At 43.6% G+C, this 27,327-nt stretch overlaps 1 protein-coding gene across 1 annotated transcript in view; it reads left to right on the forward strand.

The window, feature by feature from the left end:
• The first annotated feature begins 3,792 nt into the window (after window positions 1-3,792).
• The window catches only part of TPO (thyroid peroxidase), a 94,698-nt gene continuing 71,163 nt past the window's right edge, over window positions 3,793-27,327 (forward strand). The window contains exons 1-4 of the mRNA XM_072143486.1: window positions 3,793-3,852; window positions 7,720-7,841; window positions 11,645-11,774; window positions 25,218-25,347. Of these exons, the coding sequence (XP_071999587.1) occupies window positions 7,757-7,841; window positions 11,645-11,774; window positions 25,218-25,347 (345 nt within the window). The 5' untranslated portion in view covers window positions 3,793-3,852; window positions 7,720-7,756. The remainder of the gene's footprint in view (window positions 3,853-7,719; window positions 7,842-11,644; window positions 11,775-25,217; window positions 25,348-27,327) is intronic.

The following is a 27,327-nucleotide window of genomic DNA, read 5'->3' on the forward strand; positions in this document are numbered from 1 at the left end:
ACAGCCCAGGACTTGCTATGCACAGAGCTATTTTAAAGTGACAGCTGTACCTGGGACTATTTTCTGCTTTATTGGTGTCCTCAGGGTGCTGGTATCAATGAAAACTGTGACAGAGAAGGGAGTATAAATCACAAATTTCTGTGTTGGCACTTTGCGATAAATAAGTGGGTCTTTGTTGTAGTTTGTAGTTTGTTGTAGTTTGGGCACTCGGCCTCTAAAAGGTTTGCCATCACTGTCATAGACTGTAAGCTCCTGTGTCACCCCCTCATCCTCATAGACTGTAAGCTCTTGTGTCCCCCCTCATCCTCATAGACTGTAAGCTCTTGTGTCACCCCCTCATCCTCATAGACTGTAAGCTCTTCTGTCACCCCTTCATCCTCATATACTGTAAGCTCTTGTGTCACCCCCTCATCCTAATAGACTGTAAGCTCTTGTGTCACCCTCATCCTCATAGACTGTAAGCTCTTGTGTCACCCCTCATCCTCATAGACTGTAAGCTTTTGTGTCCCCCCCCCCTCATCCTTATAGACTGTAAGCTCTTGTGTCCCCCCCTCATCCTTATAGACTGTAAGCTCTTGTGTCCCCCCCTCATCCTCATAGACTGTAAGCTCTTGTGTCCCCCCCTCATCCTTATAGACTGTAAGCTCTTGTGTCACCCCCTTCATCCTCATAGACTGTAAGCTCTTGTGTCACCCCCTCATCCTCAAAGACTGTAATCTCTTGTGTGACCCCTCATCCTCATAGACTGTAAGCTCCTGTGTCACCCCTCATCCTCATAGACTGTAAGCTCTTGTGTCACCCCCTCATCCTCATAGACTGCAATCTCTTGTGTCACCCCCTCATCCTCATAGACTGTAAGCTCTTGTGTCACCCCCTCATCCTCATAGACTGTAAGCTCTTGTGTCACCCCTTCATCCTCATAGACTGTAAGCTCTTGTGTCACCCCCTCATCCTCATAGACTGTAAGCTCTTGTGTCACCCCTCATCCTTATAGACTGTAAGCTCTTCTGTCACCCCTCATCCTTATAGACTGTAAGCTCTTGTGTCACCCTCTCATCCTCATAGACTGTAAGCTCTTGTGTCACCCCCTCATCCTCAAAGACTGTAATCTCTTGTGTGACCCCTCATCCTCATAGACTGTAAGCTCTTGTGTCACCCAATCATCCTCATAGACTGCTAGCTCTTGTGTCACCCCCTCTTCCTCATAAACTTTAAGCTCTTGTGTCCCCCCCTCATCCTCATAGACTGTAAGCTCTTGTATCTATCCCTCATCCTCATAGATTGTAAGCTCTTGTGTCACCCCCTCATCCTCATAGACTGTAAGCTCTTGTGTCACCCCCTCATCCTCATAGAGTGTAAGCTCTTGTGTCACCCCCTCATCCTCATAGACTGTAATCTCTTGTGTCACCCCTTCATCCTCATAGCCTGTAAGCTCTTGTGTCACCCCCTCATCCTCATAGACTGTAAGCTCTTGTTTCACCTCCCTCATCCTCATAGACTGTAAGCTCTTGTGTCCCCCCTCATCCTTATAGACTGTAAGCTCTTGTGTCCCCCCTCATCCTTATAGACTGTAAGCTCTTGTGTCACCTCCTCATCCTCATAGACTGTAAGCTCTTGTGTCACCTCCCTCATCCTCATAGACTGTAAGCTCTTGTGTCCCCCGCATCATCCTCATAAAACGTAAGCTCCTGTGTCACCCCCTCATCCTCATAGACTGTAAGCTCTTGTGTCCCCCCTCATCCTTATAGACTGTAATGTCTTGTGTCACCCCCTCATCCTCATAGACCAGTGATGGCTAACCTATGGCACTGGTGCCAGAGGTGGCACTCGGAGCCCTTTCTGTGGGCACTCAGGCCATCACCAGAGATGACTCCAGGCATCTTCCTGCAGTCCCAGACAGCCCAGGACTTGCTATGCACAGAGCTATTTTAAAGTGACAGCTGTACCTGGGACTATTTTCTGCTTTATTGGTGTCCTCAGGGTGCTGGTATCAATGAAAACTGTGACAGAGAAGGGAGTATAAATCACAAATTTCTGTGTTGGCACTTTGCGATAAATAAGTGGGTCTTTGTTGTAGTTTGTAGTTTGTTGTAGTTTGGGCACTCGGCCTCTAAAAGGTTTGCCATCACTGTCATAGACTGTAAGCTCCTGTGTCACCCCCTCATCCTCATAGACTGTAAGCTCTTGTGTCCCCCCTCATCCTCATAGACTGTAAGCTCTTGTGTCACCCCCTCATCCTCATAGACTGTAAGCTCTTCTGTCACCCCTTCATCCTCATATACTGTAAGCTCTTGTGTCACCCCCTCATCCTAATAGACTGTAAGCTCTTGTGACATCCTCATCCTCATAGACTGTAAGCTCTTGTGTCACCCCTCATCCTCATAGACTGTAAGCTCTTGTGTCCCCCCCCCCTCATCCTTATAGACTGTAAGCTCTTGTGTCCCCCCCTCATCCTTATAGACTGTAAGCTCTTGTGTCCCCCCCTCATCCTCATAGACTGTAAGCTCTTGTGTCCCCCCCTCATCCTTATAGACTGTAAGCTCTTGTGTCACCCCCTTCATCCTCATAGACTGTAAGCTCTTGTGTCACCCCCTCATCCTCAAAGACTGTAATCTCTTGTGTGACCCCTCATCCTCATAGACTGTAAGCTCCTGTGTCACCCCTCATCCTCATAGACTGTAAGCTCTTGTGTCACCCCCTCATCCTCATAGACTGCAATCTCTTGTGTCACCCCCTCATCCTCATAGACTGTAAGCTCTTGTGTCACCCCCTCATCCTCATAGACTGTAAGCTCTTGTGTCACCCCTTCATCCTCATAGACTGTAAGCTCTTGTGTCACCCCCTCATCCTCATAGACTGTAAGCTCTTGTGTCACCCCTCATCCTTATAGACTGTAAGCTCTTCTGTCACCCCTCATCCTTATAGACTGTAAGCTCTTGTGTCACCCTCTCATCCTCATAGACTGTAAGCTCTTGTGTCACCCCCTCATCCTCAAAGACTGTAATCTCTTGTGTGACCCCTCATCCTCATAGACTGTAAGCTCTTGTGTCACCCCCTCATCCTCATAGACTGCTAGCTCTTGTGTCACCCCCTCATCCTCATAGACTGTAAGCTCTTGTGTCACCCCCTCATCCTCATAGACTGTAAGCTCTTGTGTCCCCATCATCCTCATAGACTGTAAGCTCTTGTGTCACCCCCTCATCCTCATAGACTGTAAGCTCTTGTGTCACCCCTTCATCCTCATAGACTGTAAGCTCTTGTGTCACCCCCTCATCCTCATAGACTAATTTGTATTTCCCCTTTTATTTGTAAAGTACTGTAATAAAAATAAAGCTCTGTATTTATAAAATACGTTGTTATTATTATTATTATTATTATTATTATTATTATTATTATATTGGGGCAGATTTATCAAGCTGTCTGAAAGTCAGAATATTTCTAGTTTCCCATGGCAACCAATCACAGCTCAGCTTTCATTTTAGCAGTGCTCATGAATATTTTCAAGGGGAGCTGTGATTGGTTGCCATGGGCAACTGGAAATATTCTGACTTTCAGACAGCTTAATAAATCTGCCCCATTATGTCCCAACACCTAATTGTCCCTAGGGGAAGTATTTACAGAAGACACTTCTAACCCTGCTGGAAATATATGGTACATGCTAGTAATATGCTTTCAATGTTCCTTCCCAGATAACACAAGTTTATGTAATTTTTTATACTGCTGTTCCTGTGTTTAACCAACTGTTTATTGATGAAATCTTACATGCTTTTTTATTGTATTTTTTTAATTTGTAGCCACAAATGAAAAGCCAGAATTTATTAATAATCAAGCAATTCAGAAAAGAATAAAAAGGTAAAATGAAAATCAATATTTATATATTTATTTATTTTAATTAATTTGTACATAGCAATTAATTCGTCCATAAGCTATCTGTAAGCTACATGATACAGGCAGTCCCCTAGTTAAGAACACCCGACTTACAGACGACCCCTAGTTACAAACGGACCTCTGGATATTGGTAATTTATTGTACTTTAGTCCTAGGCTACAATAATCAGCTGTAACAGTTATCACAGGTGTCTGTAATGAAGCTTTAGTGTTAATACTGGTTGTTATGAGAATAACATATAAATCCAATTTTCACAGAGACCAAAAAAAATGTGGCTGATGATACAATTATAAAATATACAGTTAGGACTTACATACAAATTCAACTTAAAAAGCATCCTACAGACCCTATCTTGTATGTAACCCGGGGACTGCCTGTACATCAATAATCTAGGTCTATACATGTTATCGGAACGCATTGTGTAGTCCCAACATTAGGCAAATCAAAAACTGGGTTATGTACATGTCTTTGGTCGTCACAAAGGACAGATCCGTCAGATGACTAAGTAGAAATAATGGTGAAAACTTATTTTACCTGCTCCAATGATTGTGTATCTATTGGCATTCCATTATTGGAGCTGTTGGTCAACATGTCTGCCTGTGTAACTGATGTGCAATATTGGCTCCGTGACATAGGCCAATTTTGAAAAATGGCTGCCTCTCTCCACGTGATTTGTTACATGGTTGGCTGTTTATAGTTGATGTGTAACATCACTGCCTGTTTTAAAGCAAGTGCAACATGACTGTTTTTCAGTAATGAATTATCAAGTTGTAAATAAATGTAAAAAATTACCATAACTCCCCAGATGTGATAGGAAGATCACATTGATGAGAGTCACATGACTGACGTCATGTTCATTTCATTAAAGTTCTCCTTTTATTTTCTAAAATAAACCAACTTTTTACTTACAGTGTAAAATATCTACAATATATTAAATTCTTCATGTAAGTGCATAAGAAAAGTCTTTGACATCCTATTCCCCAATCTAATACATCACTAAAAGGAAATCTTCCACCAAAATCAAGCGTGATATTTGAAGGACACTTACTGATAGAACCAGACATGTGACTGCAGTGATCTTCTCATATGTGTTATCCATAGCCTCCTTCCTTCTAAAATCAACTATTAAAATTATACTAATGAGCACGAAGTGGCTGTTACACTGGCTCTCCCCCCTGCTCCTGGGAAGCTAAAGCATGGAGTGGTTCTGATAACACCTAGAGCCATTTTGCCTCATTTGCATAATTGTAAAAGTTGATTTTCAGAAAAAAGAGTCTATGAATAACATATAAGAAGATTACCATGGTCAATGTGCCTGGATCTATGATTGAGTCCACTGGTTTATCTATGCTTGATTTTGAAAGTAAATTTCCCCAAAAAACTCTTAAACCCCTTTAAGAATTTTTAGCCAAGAAGTGTTTGTAAGATCCACTGTGATATACTCCATGGTCTATGGAGAATAGATGGAGTGTAGCTATGAGCCATCATACATGGGGAAGAACATTGCTCATGTAAATGAGCAGAATATAAAGTTGATTTCAATTATGTTTTCACATGGCCTTCCATTGATCTACACCACGGGAAATATATCTGGCTGCCCATTACTTTCATAATTATGTCATCATTATACGACATGCATTATTAACTCTGTAAAATATCGCTTTTTAATAGAACACGCGGTTGGCGGCTAATAATTGCCCCTTATCACTGGAGGTATACAAATGGTTCTCTACACTTTCTGTAGTTTGTAATTAACTATACATTAGCTGATCCATCATATCCATTATACTGCCGGCTTATGCTTACGCGCTAAACAAAGCGACATTTTCGCCTTTGCTTCTGCTGCCGTTTCTTTTCTGTCTCTAGAACTTTATGTACAATATAAACCGATTAATTCACTAGAGACTAATTGACTGTTAATAAGATGCCGGTAAATGGGGTAAGAATGACTTTTCTTTAAATCTCAACTTTGAAACCGCCACTAACTCAGGACAGCTCCGAAGGGTTACATCAATGCAACATTGTGTTTATGTAAATGAAGAAGGATAAAGCTGAGGTTTCCTGTTGTTTCATAAGAACTTTTTAAGGGAATAAAGTTGTTTTAATGAGATTTATGCATTTATTTATGAAATATGTATGCAGATAATCTGAGGGATGTAACAAGAAGTTTTGACCCTATACAGTTGTAGACAGTGTTAGGTATTGGCTCTGGAGATCATTTGTGTGTGTTGTTAGTAGCAGCAGAACTATGAAAAATGGGATGCAGCTGGACTTAGAGCATTGGGTGAGTCTCCTCACACTACTGTGTTCTTAGATCTGTACATTCAAACTGCTCCTGAGCTCCTGCCCTCTGCTTTAATATCTAACCAGAAGCCTGATGCTGCTTTTACTTTTGAAGTCTGGCGTGATTCACCAAGATCGCGCGCCCGAGATCCTGCATGTGTCACTTCCTCGCTGAGGTCCGACGGAGTTCACTTTCTTCTTCCCGGTGTATGTGAGTGCATGTCTTGTGACACAATTTGACTTGTTAAATCCCGCGCTTTGTCCGTATCGGATCATCTGGCGGCCCACCTCCCGATTTGTGCCATGTGACAGCCGGCGCTGATGCGCCAAAATCCAATTGCGTGCCCCAAAAACCCCAGTTAAATACGGCGCAAAACGGAAAAATTCGGGAATCCTGATGGAAATGCATTCCCCGGACCCTTAGTAAATGTGCCCGATAGTATCAGAAGGTAAGAGTTCTTATGGAGGCCAATTAAGGCCGTCTTATCGGCATGTAGAGACTTAAAGCCATAGATGCTACACTAAGGAATTCTGATAAGTATGCAAATATGTTTTCCAAGGTGTTAAACAATACCTCATTTTGTAACTTTAAAAAGCAGCCCCCTTAACACCAAGTTACAAGAAGTCTAATAACATGATTTTGGCTTGTTATTAGACTTCTTGTTGGTGATAAGGGGGCTGCCTTTCAAAGTAACAAAAGGAGGTATTGTTTTCCATTTAACACCTTGGAAAACATACTTACATATTTACTCATAGTACAGAGTGCGAGGCTGAGCTGTGTTCAGTGAAGAAATCTCAGACATCAGTGCCCCACAGTCCAGCTACAACATGGGAATATAAATGCATTTTTACAGTCTTGCTTCTACTAACAACACACAAAAAGTATGATTTCACATTTCCCGTTTCCTGACAACATTGATGGCCTCTGGCCTAGACTATGGCAAATCTATCAAATCTAAGAGGTGGTACTAGAGGCTCAGTACTCAATTTGCTATCCATGAAAAAGTATTTGTATATTCCATTTCCTGGAATTTCTTAGTGTGGAAAAAACTATGGATGAGCGGAGTGTTCGAGTCCATGCCAAATATTGCGGGTATGGGTCCCGGAACCCAAACCGTCCTATAGCCAGAGGTTTGGGCTCACCTCTGTCAGTAACACCCACTTTCATGCCGGCACCGATTGCAGGTGTTAACTCTCTAAGCGCCACTGGAAAAGTGTCACTTAAATGCCGGCAGAGCATGCACGCCGCCATCTTCCCTAGGACCATAATTAGGACCAATTTAGGGATAAAGGAATTGGCACTTGTCAGCACCGATTGTGAGTGATACCGATTGGGTGTTCGGGTACCCCAGCTGAACCTTTGATCAACACGGCAAACCCAAAAAGGAGAAAGGACCTATAACACTCCACACTCCCCTAAAGGTGTTAACCTCAAGGAGACTTATGCTCCGTCCATGACTGTGTTGGAACCAAAAACTGTTGGAACAGAACGAATGCAAATCTAAGCCTAAATGAAATAATTGACAGAATCACTATTTTTTTTTGCAGAAATTCCCATCTGGCTGGCTCAAAAGAAGAAAACAAAATGAATATGAAAACTAGAGAAGAATTAAAACGTATGATTCAAACTTGGAACAAGAATACAGAGAAATCTTCTATTCAACCCAATGGTAATTATTTCTTTTATTTCGATATAAGGACAATATGATCTAATTTAACAGCACAATCTTGCAGTTCCCTATGATAATAACCCACTTGTCAAAGTAATAATTTATCAGGATGCAATTGTAGTCAAGTCTACATATAATACATAACCTCGGGTCGGGATTCTTTATGATTTTATTTTTAAATAACAACAACAATAACAAAAAACACCTAAATGAATAAAAGTTTCTATGGAAATAACAGGTGGGAACGTTCTGATTTCTGCCGAATGCACTTAACGAAGTCATTTATTTCGCGCAACATATTTCTTCGCCATGTTAATGGATTTGCTCAGTAACACTATTGAAAATATTTACCGTATGCATAATTAAATAACTCGCGACTGTGTGCTAACAATGTAATGTCTAAACACCTACAACATACAGCACAATAAACATCCGATCACATTATTTGCTGGAAGCTGCCTCTATTAAGCCTTGGATCAGCATGAAAAGCTCTTAAAATGTGGTAGATTAAGTGTATTAAAAATGCATAAGTATTTGCAAAAAGGAGTTGTTCGATCGTCCCATTTTCCTTAGGGCAAATGTAGAAATAACGTTGTGTCCCTGTACCTGGCAAATGGACAGACAAATAGCAGAGGAAATGAAAACATAGAGGGGCAAATTTACTTACCCGGTCCTGTCGCGATCCCCGATTTGGACGGCCCGACGAAGATGAAGCCTGGCGCGATTCACGTAACTTGTGCGCCCGAGTTCCTGCATCCGTCGCTTCCCCGCCGAAGTCCCGCCGGAGTTCACCTTCTTCTTCCCGGTGCCTGTAAGTGCGTGTCTTGCGACACAATTCCAAATGTTAAATCCCGCAATCCGGGTTCACCGACGGGCCGCCCCCCAATTTGTGTCGCACTAAAATCAGACCGTGTGCGCCAAAATCCCCTGTTAAATGCGGCGAAAAACAGAAATCGTCAGGAAACCCGACAAATATGTCCTCCACGGACCCTTAGTAAATGAGCCCCAAAAGCCCCAGAAAGTTGCTATTGGCATAAGAATTTGCAACTCTTATGTAACATAAATATTACTAGACCATACACATACACTCACCGGCCACTTTATTAGGTACACCATGCTAGTAACAGGTTGGACCCCCTTATGCCTTCAGAACTGCCTCAATTCTTCATGGCATAGATTCAACAAGGTGCTGGAAGCATTCCTCAGAGATTTTGGTCCATATTGACATGATGGCATCACACAGTTGCCGCAGATTTGTCGGCTGCACATCCATGATGCGAATCTCCCGTTCCACCACATCCCAAAGATGCTCTATTGGATTGAGATCTGGTGACTGTGGAGGCCATTTGAGTACAGTGACCTCATTGTCATGTTCAAGAAACCAGTCTGAGATGATTCCAGCTTTATGACATGGCGAATTATCCTGCTGAAAGTAGCCATCAGATGTTGGGTACATTGTGGTCATAAAGGGATGGACATGGTCAGCAACAATACTCAGGTAGGCTGTGGCGTTGCAACGATGCTCAATTGGTACCAAGGGGCCCAAAGAGTGCCAAGAAAATATTCCCCACACCATGACACCACCACCACCAGCCTGAACCGTTGATACAAGGCAGGATGGATCCATGCTTTCAGACCAGGCAACGTTTTTCCAATCTTCTACTGTCCAATTTGGATGAGCTTGTGCAAATTGTAGCCTCAGTTTCCTGTTCTTAGCTGAAAGGAGTGGCACCCGGTGTGGTCTTCTGCTGCTGTAGCCCATCTGCCTCAAAGTTCGACGTACTGTGCGTTCAGAGATGCTCTTCTGTCTACCTTGGTTGTAACGGGTGGCGATTTGAGTCACTGTTACCTTTCTATCAGCTCGAACCAGTCTGCCCATTCTCCTCTGACCTCTGGCATCAACAAGGCATTTTCGCCCACAGAACTGCCTCTCACTGGATGTTTTTTCTTTTTCGGACCATTCTCTGTAAACCCTAGAGATGGTTGTGCATGAAAATCCCAGTAGATCAGCAGTTTCTGAAATACTCAGACCAGCTGTCAGGACTTGAACCGGCGGACTCCGCTGTCCCAGGCTGCAGCTCTACCAACTGAGCTATGCAACACTCTGGACAGTTCCAGTGCTGATCCTTGGCCTAGTTTTTGACTTTCCAGTTCCAAGTTCCTGTTTCCCTGGCCTTGCTCCACCCCTTCCTAGATTGGACTTCCTATTTAAACCCAGCCTTGCCTATACATCCTTGCAAGATTATTGTGCTTCCAGCCTGTAGTCTAGCTTGTCTCCTACTCTCCTGCGATTGACTCCTCTATTGTGCAACGACCACTGGCTTCCACCTGACTACGATACCTGCCTACTCCCTCAATACTGACGCTGATCTCCTGTGCTACGACCTCCGGCTTCCTCCTGACTACGATACCTGCCTGCTCCTCTGTACTGCTAAGCCTCTCCTGTTTTCCGACCTCTGGCCTTACTGACTACGATTCCTGCCTGCAATAACTCAAGTAAGTCACAACACTTAGACTCCAAAACCAGACCCAGATCGTTACAGAATAATCTTGCCTACCATGGAGTCTGTTGTGACCACTCTGAGACAACAGGTGGCTGAGCTACAAGATTTTGGTGCTACTTATCAGGAAAAATTCTCTAAGTTGCAAACTGTGGTAATGGATCAACAAAAAGAAATAATTGAATTACAAAGGCAAATTCTGGCTATGCACAACCAAGGAGCAGATTCATGCCCCATGCCCCTGCCATCAAAGTTCAATGGAGAACGTCGCCATTAGAGAGGTTTCTTAAATCAATGCCGCATATTTTTTCAAATGCAACCTGCACCTTTCATCACAGATAAGAAAAAAGTATTGTTTATAATCAATCTCCTGACACCAGCCCTTCTGGCACCAACAACCATGCCACGTTCAAAGGCACTTAAATCACCTTTCTTCCCCATACTGATGCTCGGTTTGAACTGCAGGAGATTGTCTTGACCATGCCTAAATGCACTGAGTTACCGCCATGTGATTGGCTGATTAGAAATTAAGTGTTAACGAGCAGTTGGACAGGTGTACCTAATAAAGTGGCCGGTGAGTGTACATGATACTGCTATCACTTGCACTTACTACTACTGTACTGCAATTATATATTGCTTACAGACCAAACATACAAATGTTACATACTTATGCACACACCAGGTTATTAAAGGTAGGGGAGATAATGGGCCTCATTTACTAAGGGTCTTTTGTCAGACTTTTTTGCACATTTTTCGTCTTACTTACATGCACTCACAAGCTACACATGCAGGATATGGGGCTCACGATCTTAGTGAATCGCAGCACAGTGCATTATTGTCGGACAATGCACTTTTAGTGAACTCCGTCAGAGGGGTTAATGTGCCCCAAAGAGTCTGAATACGCCCAAACTGGATCCCTTTGTACATTTTGGGTTATCCTTTTCCAACCAACTCCACCCCTGGAGACAATGATACTGAGAGCATAGACTCAGGCCTCCTAACACTACTACATCTAAGTTATTCCTCATTAAAAATGATATATTCCAGGATTATAGTTTCTCCAAGTGCACTGGGGCTCCATCCTCACACTGCTGTGCTTTTAGCTCTCTGTAGTGATCTATTCCAAGTGTAGTGTTCTATGGCCAAGCAGAGAAGGGAGGAGGCACAGAGAAAGAGAACAGCGAGATAAGAACTTAGCTGCTTGAAGACATTCCCCAATTGCTTCCCTATAATGTGAAAATCAAAGATCCCTGAAAGTTTCTTTTTTTTATTAAAAAAATCTATTTTCTTTTTCCTTTTTAGAAATATCTAATGAAATACTCAGTATAGTTGCCAATATAACCGGCTGTGTTCCCTTATACAACCCATCACCTTGTACAAATACTTGCCGAGATGTAAAGTACAGACTTATAACAGGAGCCTGCAACAACAGGTGAGCTGAATCCTACATGAGTTTATAATCACAAGTTATGAAAAATTCTAACACAAGTAGAATGTATCATGGTTTTAGTAGAGGAAGTCCCCTGTCTATGGTGATGGCAGAACCTCCTCTCCTCTAGGTGTAGAGGATGCCCCCTGTCTATGGTGATGGCAGAACCACCTCTCCTCTGGGTGTAGATGATGCCTCTTGTCTATGGTGATGGTAGAACTGCCTCCCCTCTAGGTGTAGAGGATGCCCCCTGTCTATGGTGATGGCAGAACCTCCTCTCCTCTAGGTGTAGAGGATGCCCCCTGTCTATGGTGATGGCAGAACCACCTCTCCTCTGGGTGTAGATGATGCCTCTTGTCTATGGTGATGGTAGAACTGCCTCCCCTCTAGGTGTAGAGGATGCCCCCTGTCTATGGTGATGGTAGAACCTCCTCTCCTCTAGGTGTAGAGGATGCCTCCTGTCTATGGTGATGGTAGAGCTGCCTCTCCTCTAGGTGTAGAGGATGCCCCCTGTCTATGGTGATGGTAGAACCTCCTCTCCTCTAGGTGTAGAGGATGCCTCCTGTCTATGGTGATGGTAGAGCTGCCTCTCCTCTAGGTGTAGAGGATGCCCATTGTCTATGGTGATGATAGAACCTCCTCTCCTCTAGGTGAAGGCGATGCTCCTTTTCTATGGTGATGGTAGAACCTCCTCTCCTACAAGTGTAGAGGATGTCCCCTGTCTATGGTGATGGTAGAACCTCCTCTCCTCAAGGTGAAGAGGATGCCCCCTGTCTATGGTAGAACCTCCTCTCCTGTAGGTGAAGAGGATGCCCCCTGTCTATGGTAGAACCTCCTCTCCTGTAGGTGAAGAGGATGCCCCCTGTCTATGGTAGAACCTCCTCTCCTGTAGGTGAAGAGGATGCCCCCTGTTTATGGCAGTGATTTTCAACCAGTGTGCCGCGACACATGGTCGGGTGTGCCGCGGGGAAAGTTCCCCAAACTATGGTACCCCCTGTCTTTTGTTTCCCAGCAATGCACAGTCACGGCTTCTTACAATGTAGGAGACGTGTACAATAATACATGCGCAAGCTTTTAACCTCGCGCGACAAAATGACATCACCGAGGCCGGCGCATCATCCTGAGAGCAGAGAGACTCTCGCATTTGCCCACCGCCAAGGTAATGCCCACCAATAATGCTGACTATATGAGCTTTTGCCTGAGTATATGAACTGTTGGCAGAATACTCAGCATATGAGCTGGTACTTTTAGTACTCCAGCAGTATACTGCATATAATAATGAGAAATGTAAAATGAGAAATACTATAGTCATGAGACTGAAGTACTACAAGTACCAGCTCATATGCTGAGTATATGAGCTGGCACTTGTACTCTGGCCTCATGGCCATAGTTCTTCTCATTGTACCCCTTTATTTTGCAGTACATGAGCCACATAATAATCAGCACCATATGCTAAAAACAGGGAGAAACTGAGAACTGTTGAGGAAGAGCTTCGTGTGAGTTTTTCCACCATTCCTGCCAGGATATCCCTTTTGTGTTTATCGAAACAGGCCCAGGTTTCACACTGAGTAAAATAAATTTAGAATCTATATTATTAACTATATGTATAATATGACCGTTTTAGTGTCATTTTGTGCTATTTTGGTTGGTGGTGTGCCCCAGGATTTTCTAAGTATAAAAAGTGTGCCGCGGCTCAAAAAAGGTTGAAAATCACTGGTTTATGGTGATGGTAGAACCACATCTCCTTTAGGTGTAGCAATGCCACATTTTTATGGTGATGGTAGAACCAAATCTCCTCTAGGTGTACAGGATGCCCTCTGTCTACGGTTATGGTATATCCGCCTCTCCTCTAGGTGTAGAGGATGCCCCCTGTCTTTAGCAATGATAGAGACACCTCTCCTCGAGACGTAGAGGCTGCCCCCTGTCTATGGTGATGGTAGAACCGCCTCTCCGATAGGTGTAGAGGAATCTCCCGTCTATGGCGATGGTAGAACCTCCTCTCTTCTAGGTGTAGAGTATGCCCCCTGTCTAGGGTGATGGTAGAATAATCTCTCCTTTAGGTGTAGAGCATGCCCCCTGTCTATGGAGGTGGTAGAACCATCTCACCTTTAGGTGTAGATGATGCCACCTGTCTATGGTGATGGTAGAACCGCCTCTCCGCTAGGTGTACAGGAAGCCCCATGTCTATGGCGATGGTAGAACCTCCTCTCTTCTAGGTGTAGAGGATGCCCCCTGTGTAGGGTGATGGTAGAATCATCTCTCCTTTACGTGTAGAGGATGCCCCCTGTCTATGGTGATGGTAGAACTATCTCTCGTCTAGGTGTAGAGGATGCCCCCTGTCTATGGAGATGGTAGAACCGTCTCACCTCTAGGTGTAGATGATGCCCCCTGTCTATGGTGATGGTTGAACCGTCTCTCCTCTATGTGTAGAGGATGCCCCCTGTCTATGATGATGGTAGAACCACCTCTCCTCTAGGTGTAGAGGATGCCCCCGTCTAATGTGATGGTAGAACCTCCTCTCATCTAGGTGTAAAGGATGCCCTCTGTCTATGGTGATGGTAGTACCTCCTCTAGTCTAGGTGTAGAGGATGCTCCCTGTCTATGGCAATGGTAGAACTGCCTCTCCTCTAGGTGTAAATGATACCCTCTGTCTTTGTGGATGGTTGAACCTCCTCTCTCTAGGTTTAGAGGATGCCCGCTGTCTATGATGATGGTAGAACCGCCTCTCCGCTAGGTGTAGAGGAAGCTCCCGTCTATGGCGATGGTAGAACCTCCTCTCTTCTAGGTGTAGAGTATGCCCCCTGTCTAGGGTGATGGTAGAATAATCTCTCCTTTAGGTGTAGAGCATGCCCCCTGTCTATGGAGGTGGTAGAACCATCTCACCTTTAGGTGTAGATGATGCCACCTGTCTATGGTGATGGTAGAACCGCCTCTCCGCTAGGTGTACAGTAAGCCCCATGTCTATGGCGATGGTAGAACCTCCTCTCTTCTAGGTGTAGAGGATGCCCCCTGTGTAGGGTGATGGTAGAATCATCTCTCCTTTACGTGTAGAGGATGCCCCCTGTCTATGGTGATGGTAGAACTATCTCTCGTCTAGGTGTAGAGGATGCCCCCTGTCTATGGAGATGGTAGAACCGTCTCACCTCTAGGTGTAGATGATGCCCCCTGTCTATGGTGATGGTTGAACCGTCTCTCCTCTATGTGTAGAGGATGCCCCCTGTCTATGATGATGGTAGAACCACCTCTCCTCTAGGTGTAGAGGATGCCCCCGTCTAATGTGATGGTAGAACCTCCTCTCATCTAGGTGTAAAGGATGCCCTCTGTCTATGGTGATGGTAGAACCTCCTCTAGTCTAGGTGTAGAGGATGCCCCCTGTCTATGGCAATGGTAGAACTGCCTCTCCTCTAGGTGTAAATGATACCCTCTGTCTTTGTGGATGGTTGAACCTCCTCTCTCTAGGTTTAGAGGATGCCCGCTGTCTATGATGATGATCGAACCACCACTCCTCTAGGTGTAGAGGATGCCCCCTGTTTATGGTGATGGTAGAAGTGTCTCTCCTCTAGGTTTAGAGGATGCTCCCTGTCTATCGTGACGGTAGAACCACCTCTCCTCTAGGTAAAGAGTTAAAAGTCCTCCTTATGTCACCTAGCAGGGAATGAGGGAACGAGGGAAGAGGTAAGTATAAAATTTATTTTTTAATGCAAACCACAGCTAAAAAATACTACACTGCGATTTTGGACACTTTATGGTGATGGTAGAACCACTTCTCCTTTAGGTGTAGCGATGCCACATGTTTATGGTGATGGTAGAACCAGGTCTCCTCTAGGTGTAGAGGATGCCCCCTGTCTTTAGCAATGGTAGAACCACCTCTCCTCGAGACGTAGAGGCTGCCCCCTGTCTATGGTGATGTTAGAACCGCCTCTCCGCTAGGTGTAGAGGATTCCCCCTGTCTATGGCGATGGTAGAACTTCCTCTCTTCTAGGTGTAGAGTATGCCCCCTGTCTAGGATGATGGTAGAATCATCTCTCCTTTAGGTGTACAGGATGCCCCCTGTCTATGGTGATGGTAGAACTATCTCTCGTCTAGGTTTAGAGGAAGCCCCCTGTCTATGGAGATGGTAGAACTGTCTCACCTCTAGGTGTAGATGATGCCCCCTGTCTATGGTGATGGTTGAACCGTCTCTCCTCTATGTGTAGAGGATGCCCCCTGTCTATGGTGATGGTAGAACCATCTCTCCTCTAGGTTTAAATGATACCCTCTGTCTTTGGTGATGGTTGAACCTCCTCTACTCTAGGCATAGAGGATGCCCCCTGTCTATGATGATGATCTAACCACCACTCCTCTAGGTGTAGAGGATGTCCCCTGTTCATGGTGATGGTAGAAGTGTCTCTCCTCTAGGTTTAGAGGATGCTCTCTGTCTATCGTGATGGTAGAACCACCTCTCCTCTAGGTAAAGAGTTAAAAGTCCTCCTTATATCACCTCGCAGGGAATGAGGGAACGAGGGATGAGGTAAGTATAAAGTTTATTTTTTAATGCAAAGCACAGCTAAAAAAATACTACACTGCGATTTCGGACACTAAGCCAGCCACGGGTCCTTATGGACTGGTGGTTTAGTATCACCAAATAACCATGTCAGTTTCAGTTTGATTTTAGCTGTTTTTCTGATATGAAAATGAGTAAAGTTGCCAGTGAACCACTACTCCCTGTTTTGACTGACAACTCAGTGTCTCTTTAAATAACGGCTTGAGCAGAGAGGAAGTCCCTGTCCTGTCCTTATTGAAATGCGGTCCCTAACACTGCATGGTGTATTTAGCATTAAGAATTGAGCAGCATTGGGCAAGTGAGAAGGGCCAAGTGGCAGTGGTCGGGGGGCCAAGTTGTAATTTCCAAGCAGTAGATGCCAACTTAGACAAAGGTGGGAAATATTCAGGAAAGGATTTTACAGCAGGACGCTGCACTTTTCTACAAAGGCATAGAAGGGGGATGAGTAAGGTTTTTTGTGCCTTTTTTTAATAAAAGGTTCCCTTTAGTTCTTTTGGCAACACAAAGATTCTCTACACTGCCATTTCCGCAGCCTGAACTGTGCTAGTCATGGCATTTAAGAGAGGGCTAAGAGGACTAACAATGAGGGAGTCGTTAAATGGGGTAACAAATGAACAAGGCACTTTTATCAAATGTAAAAGATGTGTAACCTATCAATTGGGGTCTGCAACTCGAATTACACTTCACTTCCCTATGTTTTGAATGAGTAATCAATTGATATAATCTTGAAAGAAAATGGGGAACATTCATTATGCATTCTCCTGCAGTTTTCTGGCAGAGATGGCACATATTTCTCCCTCTCCTTGGTGGTTTTCGTGATTCTCTGACCCACAGGGCACTTTGGGTGTGTCAGGGTGGAGAGGGAGCAGGGATCTCAGTGAACGCCAAGTTGGCCACATTTATTATTGAATCCACCGGAGAATATAGAAAAAAACTCTGCCAGTTCCGAATGGGTCTACAGGTCCGAATTAGTTTGGGCCAGAGCCTCTTTGTGTATCTGAGCATCGGATCACCAGTGGGGGGGATTTCAAGACTGGAATTCCAAACACCACTCTTAATGAATTGCCCCCCAGTGAAAATCTACTTTTCCTGAGCTAGAATTGGCAACAGAAAAGCTGCAACTTTTGTTGTGAAACTATTGTGCCCCTAAGACAGCGGCTTTGTGCCCCAAAGAAAGCTCGATAATGATTGATAGGTCATGTAGACAATAGATCGGAAGACAATTTCAGTTATTGTTTGCCAAAGAAACGTTCTATTTAACCATTGATTTCCCCTAAGAGTTGGAGTTTTCTTTTTTGAATAATTTTTTGTGTGGAATAATAAAAATAAAATAAATGAGCATTTTCTAATGTCAGGCGAGAACGGCTACTTCACAGAAATACAACGCTGCCACGTATTGTGGAAAATGAAGGCCGGTGTGATATGCGAGTCAATTAAAAATCAGTCTGGAGACCTCCTGTCATCAGAAAACTAGCGGGCATGTAGTATTCATAGTATATTCATATTACCATAAGAGCGGCTCAGGCATTCCAGGTAACACCTGCTGTGTCTCCGGGTTATAATCCTATGTTATATCACTCATCTTCAATTTACATGTCATGTCATGTACTGGAGGCAGAATTCACAATGTCCAGTCCTCCACTGCCAACAACTGCGCAACTGGAGATTTTTTTGTAATCTTTTGATTTATTTATTGTGTTCTGAATCACCTCTATGGAAATATGTATATGATAAGCAGAGGTCTCACACTCTATAGACTCCATGGGGCATATTTATCAGGACCTCTGCGCACCGCCAGTGGCTTATTGCTAGCTTTTGCGATTATTTTTCACTATCCGCCACCTTCACGCCAGTGGGGCGTGAAGGGGGGGGGGCGCGGCCGGCCGAGCGGGGGGCGCGGTTGGACTGGAGTGGGCCGGCGCGGGGCGTTACTGTCCCCGCGCCTGCGCACTCGCTGCTGCCGGCGACTTTTCATACGTGAAAAGTCGCCGGTTGCGTTTTTTTCTACGCCAGACCCTGCCTGGCGTAGGAAAAACGCTGCGCAGCTGGCAGCCCGATACATGAAGAGGCAGAAGCCTCATCATGAATCGGGCTGCGAATTTGCAGCGGCGGGGCTATCATACGCTGGCGCACGAGCGCCAGCGTATGATAAATATCCCCCCATCTGTTAATCCCTGCATTCTGCCAAGAGTGTCTCCTGCTCTGGTACACTCCACACCACCAAGTATTACATGGCGTATGGCTGCGCCCTGGTGATACTTCCTGCTGATGACTGCTTTTTCCTATACAGCATTATTTTTTTTTTGTTTCTGCGTTATTCCTATATTTTGAAATCATGATGTACATTTTCTCTGTGGTGTGAAATATTGTTTAATTGGTATCATAATCCCTGTGCTGTACAATTACTAAGCAGATTTTACTATAACATCACTGTTTGTATGATTCCAGTACTGTGACATCACTGTGTATTATCCCTGTATTGTAACCTCACTGGAGGTCATTTACTAAGGGCCCGATTCGCGTTTTCCCGACGTGTTACCCGAATATTTCCAATATGCGCCGATTTCCCCTGAATTGCCCCGGGATTTTTGGAGCACGCGATCGGATTATGGTGCATCGGCGCTGGCATGCACGCAACGGAAATCGGGGGGCGTGGACGAACGAAAACCCGACGGATTCGGAAAGACCGCCTCATTTAAAAAAAAAAAATCTGTTGCGGAGCTTGCACTTACCTTTACTCAGCCCGGCTCGGTGAACTCCAGCGCGTTCCGATGCTTTTCAGCACAGCAGCGCCACTTGGTGGACGGCGGAGGAACTACCTTAATGAATCCCGCCCGGACCCGAATCCAGCGCAGAGAACGCGCCGCTGGATCGCGAATGGACCGGGTAAGTAAATCTGCCCCACTGTGTTTATTATCTCTGGACTGTGACATCTCTGTGTACATTTTCCCAGTACTGTGACATCACTGTGTGTATTATCCCTGTACTGTGACATCACTGTGTGTATTATCCCTGTACTGTGACATCACTGTGTGTGTTATCCCTGTACTGTGACATCACTGTGTGTATTGTCCCTATACTGTGACATCACTGTGTGTATTATCCCCGTACTGTGACATCACTGTGTGTATTATCCTGTACTGTGACATCACTGTGTGCATTATCCTTGTACTGTGACATCACTGTGTGTATTATCTCTGTACTGTGACATCACTGTGTGTATTGTCCCTATATTGTGACATCACTGTGTGTATTATCCCTGTACTGTGACATCACTGTGTGTATTATCACTGTATTGTAACCTTACCTTACTTTATTATCCCCGTACTGTGACATCACTGTGTGCATTATCCCTGTATTGTAACCTTACCTTACTTTATTATCTCTGGACTGTGACATTACCTAATGCATTATCCCAGTACTTTGACATCACTGTTTGTATGATTCCAGTATAGTGACATTATTGTGTGTAAAATTTCAGGTCAAACCTAGTCTATGACGTTCCCTGAGACACAGAGAGCGGCTGTGCAAATTTTGGTGATTGTAAATGCGATGGAGCAGATTCCTTTAGTGGACATACATACATACACACACATGGATGCCGGGGCCCCCTGAGACTGCAGGCCCCATAGCAGGTGCTATGGCTGCTACCACTGCAGTAATGCCACTGGCTATGCGGTCACGCGGTAACTAGTTACGTCCTAGAACCTATTTAGTGCTTAATAGGTTCTACTGAGCTGTAAGTAGTTCACTATTGATTGTTATGTAAAATAATTTTACATAGAGTACGGGCATTGCGGCCATAATATATACCATAGTAGCCATATTCAAATCCAGGTCTTACTTTAAAACAGCTTAAAACTTTTTGTAGGGAATAATATTACTCGGCTAATTAGCAGAACTAATATTACGGTGCGCAGTATCTCGGTTATTATTTATGCCCTCCGCTGCTAATGAAATGAAAGGCATTACTCAGCATCCCATAATGACATTGCTAAACAATGCGCTCATTTTTTAATATGGGTCTAACAAATTTGGAAAACATTAGCCAGATTAATTTGTAAATGTTTAAAGAATTAGAATAAATTTAATTGACCAAATCCTTCTGTAAATGATTAAAACATGAGGAATTCATCATTTTAATCTGTTTTTAAACATTCCCTTTTTTTTTTCTTATATAAACACGATCAATCAAAGCGGCAACTACACAATATCTGGAATTTGGGGCCTTTTTATGCAGCATTTATTTTATAGTTCTTTATATTTTTATAATAAATTGCCGGCGGTTATCTTGTTCTTAAATAAATAACATATATTTATAAATTAGATTGTTCACGATTTCTATGGAATTTTAATTCATTTAACAAAAAAAAAAAAAAAAATTGAAGGAACATTATAGTGAATGTAAATGGGAAATACATTAAAACAGAAACCCAGTGGTTAAAAGCTTAAACACAATAACCAAAAAACAGACTCCCCGGAGACCAGTGTTCACATTCGGTTCATATCTGACTTCTTAGAACTTTTGGAATAACTGCATAGCATGAAAGGGCTTCATTGTCAGGGCTTAGTGGGTGGGAGTTTGTTACACGCCATTTTATCAGCAGGTAATCCAGAACATTGGAGCTGAAAGACACAGTGTTAAAGGCAGATTGTTTACAGAATTGCTTCTCCGAAAATACCAACATTATCATCATATATACATGTATATACAGTATATATATATATACTGTATACTTTTTCATCAATTATACCCTATGAGAGTCCTCATTTGTGATTGCGATATCCGATATCAATACTGTCTCTTTAAAAACCTTAGGATAGGTAATGAATGGACCCGAACCACAATGTTCAGGTCCACGTCAAACATTTCGGATTTGGCTCACCCTCCCACCTCCGATCAGTGTCGGCACTGATCACAGGTGATAACTCTTTAAATGTAGGGTTGAGTTGGGCCTCTGGCAGCACCTCAGGCAGCGTCAATTGCAGCAAAGTATAGACTGATGTGTCAGGACATGAACCAGCAGAGTCCAATGTCCCAGGTTGCAGCTCTACAAACTGAGCTATGCAGCTCTCTGGACAGCTCCAGCGCAGATCCTTGGCCTAGTTTTTGATCTTCCGGTTATCAATTTCTGTTTCCCTGGTTTTGCTCCACCCCATCCTTGATTGAACTGCGATTAAAACACAACCATGCAGGATTATTCTGCTCCCAGCCTGTAATCTAGCTTGTCTCCTGCTCTCCTACATTGTCATCTACTGTGTAACGACCACCGGCTTCCTCCTCACTGTGATACCTGCCTGTCTCCTGAAACTAACGCTGATCTTCTGAATACGATACCAGCCTGCTTCCTAAAACTGACGCCAATCTCCTGTGCAACGACCAATGGCTTCCTCCTGACTATACCTGCCTGCTCCTCTAATATTAAGACTTCTTCCTGACTATGATACCTTTCTGCTCCCCTGATACCAAGGCTTCCTCCTGACTATGATACCTGCTTACTTCTCTGCTACCAAGGTTTCCCCCTGACTACGATACCTTTCTGCTCCTCTAATATCAAGGCTTCCTCCTGACTATGATACCTGTTTGCTCTTCTGACTACGATACATGGTTCCTCATGTCTACTGGCTTCTGTCTTCACCGGCCAAGCTTCCTTCCTGCAATTACCCAAGTAAGTAGTTGCAATACTTAGCCCAAAACCTGATGCAGACTGTTACATAATGTCAGAATTAGTGTGAGACTCAGCACGAGAATGCTTCCTAAAAAGGAACCTCTTAAATGACTACTGGATGTGGCAGAAGGGGGCACCTTTGTATAGCTTGCCTCAGGCAGCAGAGAGTTTTGTTTCACCCTGTTTAAATGCCATCTAAATGTCTGCGGTGTTGCGATGTGTGTTGCCACTTGCTCTAGGATCTTCGATCCCCCATGACATGGCCTAGTCGCAATACCCTAGCAATACCCCTGATGTGTGTCCTTCATTCTTTGGATGGTTAGGCTGGATCCCATGCAGCTGGATCTGCTTCCATTCCCTACTCTGCTCTAGAACCTTGGGTCTTCACTACTCTTCTGATGACAACCCTTGAATCTGTTCTGGACCTTATTTACTAAGAGTCCACGGCCGCACTTTTGACGGTTTTTCCAACGTCTTCAGGATTTGCGCCGCTGAGACAAGTATTTAACTGGGGATTGTGTCGCACTCAATGGGATTGTGGCGCGGCTGTGCTGGCTTTCATGCAACAGAAATTGGGGGGCGGGCCGTCGGACGATCTGACTGATTCAGACTGAGCACAGGATTTAACTTTCAAATTTTGTTGCAAGACCAAGCAATTGCATACAGGAAGAAGAAGGTGAACTCCGACGGACCTGAAAAGGGAAGCGACACATGCAGGCGCACAATCTTAGGGAATCGCGGCAGAGTGCATTATCATCGAACAATGCACTTTAGTGAACTCTGCAGGATCGGGTAAGTAAATGTGCCCCAATGTCTCTGTTCAATTTGAGATATTGCTGCCAATCAGTGACTTCCATGGGGACTGTGAACTTGTGAATCAGAACAGGATTCAGCTCCAGGGTTAGTACCTTTTACCAGGGTTAGACCGATTAAGGTTTAGGGCACCCAACCAAGAAACAGAACGATAGCACTTCTACCAATGCTGAAATAAATACAGTCCTTCGCTCTGCAAAGTGATGCTTAAGGTGAAAAGACTTTCAGAACGGTTTATTAAAGGAAATGAATGAAAAACTGTTTTGATCACCTTAAGGAACTCTTTGTGCACATTCGCTCTATTTCAGACACATCACGGATGAGGCTTCTTTTCTATTAAGCATCCAGTGAGCATCACCAAAACCTTCTTCATACAGATCAATAAAAAGTTATGTTGAGATCTGCTTAACCTGCTTTGACCTCAGATTGAAGGCAATGATGACATGTGCTGAATACTGAAGCGGGGAGAAATGAATTTTTGCAGTTTTTTCCTCCAATATGTTCCTTTTTTAACTATTGCCAGCCTTCCTTTAAATGCTGCATGATCTAGTTCAATACCCAGACCTTATATTCACTCTGTGGAACGTACAGTTAATAATCAACCCTAATTTTCTTTAAGTAAGTGACTTACAAGAATATAACAAAAATAGATAAAAGTCTGGTCAAAATGTCAACATTTTGGAATGCTAATGTACTCAGAGCCTCTGAATATATGAGATGCGCTATGTACAGCAGATCCACTTAGCATGTGCCTCTACAGTAAGTGTGGAAATTCAGGCTCCTAGTCAATGATTAAGTACAAGCGCAATGTGCTGTTTGATAACTGTGTTAAATGTCAAGATGCATAGAAATCGGTAGTACAGGCAAACACAAAAACTTACTAGAGAAAATAGCATTTTTGTGCTTGAATCTGACCATAATGACCATATCTCATGGAAGAATCCGATTACATAGGGGAAGGTGAAGTTGTGTATCCGAGAAGGAAGCTAGCGAATGGAATGCCCTTTATGGTGACTATAAATGTGTACAGAGGATCTTTCACCATCTCTCACATCTGATGATGAACAACCCCTTGGTTGCTGGGATATAAATTCTGTTTTCTGACCATCGTAATCCTCTCCACTGTCAGAAAGAAGGTGTTGAAGCAGAGGATGGGGCTTGTGTTATGGTAATCTTCTTTGACACTGTCCAATCAGCTGCAGACAGTGTCAATTAAGCTGCTGTGTATATACACAGTGTGATTTCCTTAGGCTCATTAGTAAGACCACACTGTCTGCTGGTGCTATAGACAGTAGCTTGTGAGATACATTGTAGCTAGGATACGTTGAGTGGTTTTCCAATCTTATCTATAGTATTGGTCATTAGAAGGTGATTGGGGGGTACGACACCTGACAGCACTGCAGGTCTAGCAGGAAGCAGATATCTTTTTCAGTAGTGAAGAGGCCTTCCCAGCTCACTGCAGCCACTGCTATAAATTAAGTGATTGAGGACAGTGAAGCTTTCAAACGCAATGCAAATGTACATGGGCGGGGTTCAGCCCGATTACATAGGCGTTTCCATTGAAACAAGTGTGATCGATAACGAGGACCCGGTGTTTTGCATGGTTTACATTCAAAGCATGTGGTGCTACTAACCAATTACATACATTTCAATTGAAGCGGATATCCAATCGTGTCTAGCCCCGCCCACATACATTTGCATTGGTTTTCTAAATGCAATTCAGATGCAACATGTGAATTCCTGCTCCATTTGAAGCATCAAAAACCAGGGGTGCAACTCGTAGAGGAAGAGCCCCATAACAGACTTTTGAATGGGGCCTACCTTCCCCCCTCAAAGAGTATACATATGTGTTTACTCATACACATTTATGCACTTATTTACACAGTACACAGTACAGTACAGTACAGTACATATACAGTACAGTCCCAGCAGCTGCTGATCATATGGGGTAAGATGATGGTAGGAAGTAGAGATGAGAGATGCCTAGTCCCGTCGTTCTGCTGTCCCCTCCCTCTCCCCTGAAATTTCTTATCCTAGCTGCTGACTTTGGATGTGTACTATGGATAATGTGCACTGTTATATGCATATTATTCTGTACAACTTGCAGTATAACATGTATATAATGGTGCACATCCTCCTTTCTTTTATGTGTTAAGTCTGATGCCAGGCCCCCTGACAGTGCGGGCCCCATAGCAGCTGCTATGGCTGCTGCCCCTATAGTTATGCCCCTTGTCAAAAACTGATTGACAGAGGGTTAAATTGTCGCTCCCCCACTAATCCTATATCCCATGTTAGTTTTAGTCTACAAAATACTTTAAGACATTAAATTATTCAGTAATCTCAATATCAAATATCAGTTTTTGTAGATTTTTTTTTGTATGGTAAGTTTTGGTGTTTGCATAATTGTTTTCCTTTCTGTAGAAATCACCCTTCCTGGGGAGCCTCGAATACTGTTTTATCTCGCTGGCTACCGCCACAGTATGAGGATGGGATAAGTGAGCCAAAGGGATGGAATACAGATTTCCTCTACAACAATTTTTCTCTGCCTCCGGTAAGACTCTTTCATAGACAAGTGAATTCACAATGTTCAGAGTTGGGCTGCGAGCTTTGTAATGTAAATGCAATCTGTTATTTTGTGCCTGATTCCTACTCAGAATGTGCCACTTTCTAAAGCTTTTTCTTTATAAAATTTCATTTATTTCATCATATCATGAACATTTTAAATGAATAAACTAATGTTATACTATGATAATTAATATTCTCTGGCTCTATCAGAGCTGAAACGTAGAATAGCAGCGTTTTTTAATTTAGTTTTCTCTTTTTACTTACAGTAGGTTGCTGCTAAAACATACAACCCCTCCAAAGTTTTTTCAGGTAATGGTAAAATTAAGTACAGACGGTCCCCTACTTAAGGACACCTGACTTACAGATGACCCCTAGTTACAGACGGACCTCTCTGCCCCATGTGTCCTCTGGATAAGTCTCTGGATACTTTACTATTGTCCCAGGCTGCAATGATCAGCTGTAAAGTGTCTGTAATAAAGCTTTATTGATAATCCTTGGTTCAATTACAGCAAAAAATTTTGAAACTTCAATTGTCACTGGGGCAAAAATACATCTTGCCTGTATCTACAACTTAAGAACAAACCTATGGAGCCTATCCTGTACGTTACCCAGGGCTGCCTGTATAAACCCTCCAGGGCTGGTTTGCATAAAATCAAAGATAAGAAATATAAGGGGTTACACTTAATTTTAGGATTTCCTAAAAACACTTTGGGGTTGTATGTTTTAGTAGCAACTTACTATGGGATCTATCTTATTAGGGAGATTTTTTATAGTAAGTTTCCTTTAAGGGTTAATATTATGTGTGTCGAATTTTCTTATATTTTATATACTATTTTTGTGCTGAGGATTTATTTAAAGATGCCTTCCCATCCTGTTCAGATTGGATCAGGTGAATCAATGATTGGGTCTTAAAGGGATTGTCCATATTGCGTAAAATAACTAATATTGTTTGTGTAAGGAAAAGTCATACAATTTTCCAATATACTTTCTGTTTCAATCCCTCACAGTTTTCTAGATCTCTGCTTGCTCTCCTGCCATAGGAGCTTCATTGGTTAATTCCAGTGGATGTGCACTGGACCGTGGCTTGTTATATCACACAGCTCTGATTACTCTCTGTGATATAACGCGTTGTGCATCTGTGTAACCAGTGTGATATCACATGACCAGGAATATAACGGGCCGTCCACCTGTGTGACTACACATGACCAGGGATATATAATGAGCAGAGCACCTGTGTGACATCACGTGACCAGGTATATAACAAGCCGTGCACCTGTGTGCCATCACATGACCTGGGATATAACAAGCCGTGCACCTATGTCACATCCCATGACCAGGGATCTAACGAGTAGAGCACCTATGTGACATCACATGACCAGGGATATAACGAGCCGTGCACCTGTGTGACATCACATAACCAGGGATCTAATGAGTAGAGCACCTGTGTGACATCACATGACCAGAGATATAACGAATAGAGCACCTATGTGACATCCCATGACCAGGGATCTAACGAGTAGAGCACCTATGTGACATCACATGACCAGGTATATAACGAGCCGTGCACCTGTGTGCCATCACATGACCAGGGATATAACGAGCCGTGCACCTGTGTGACATCACATGACCAGGGATATAACGAGCCGTGCACCTGTGTGACATCACATAACCAGGGATCTAATGAGTAGAGCACCTGTGTGACATCACATGACCAGGGATATAACGAGTAGAGCACCAGTGTGACATCACATGACCAGGTATATAACGAGCCCACCACATGACCAGGGATATAACGAGCCGTGCACCTATGTGCCATCACATGAACAGGGATAGAACAAGCCGTGCACCTGTGTGACATCACATGACCAGGGATATAACGAGTAGAGCACCTGTGTGACATCACATAACCAGGGATATAATGAGTAGCGCACCTGTGTGACACACATATTGGTAAATTGTGCAAATT

The sequence above is a fragment of the Engystomops pustulosus genome, chromosome 3 (genome assembly GCF_040894005.1).
Source record: "Engystomops pustulosus chromosome 3, aEngPut4.maternal, whole genome shotgun sequence".
Taxonomy (NCBI): Eukaryota; Metazoa; Chordata; class Amphibia; order Anura; family Leptodactylidae; genus Engystomops; species Engystomops pustulosus.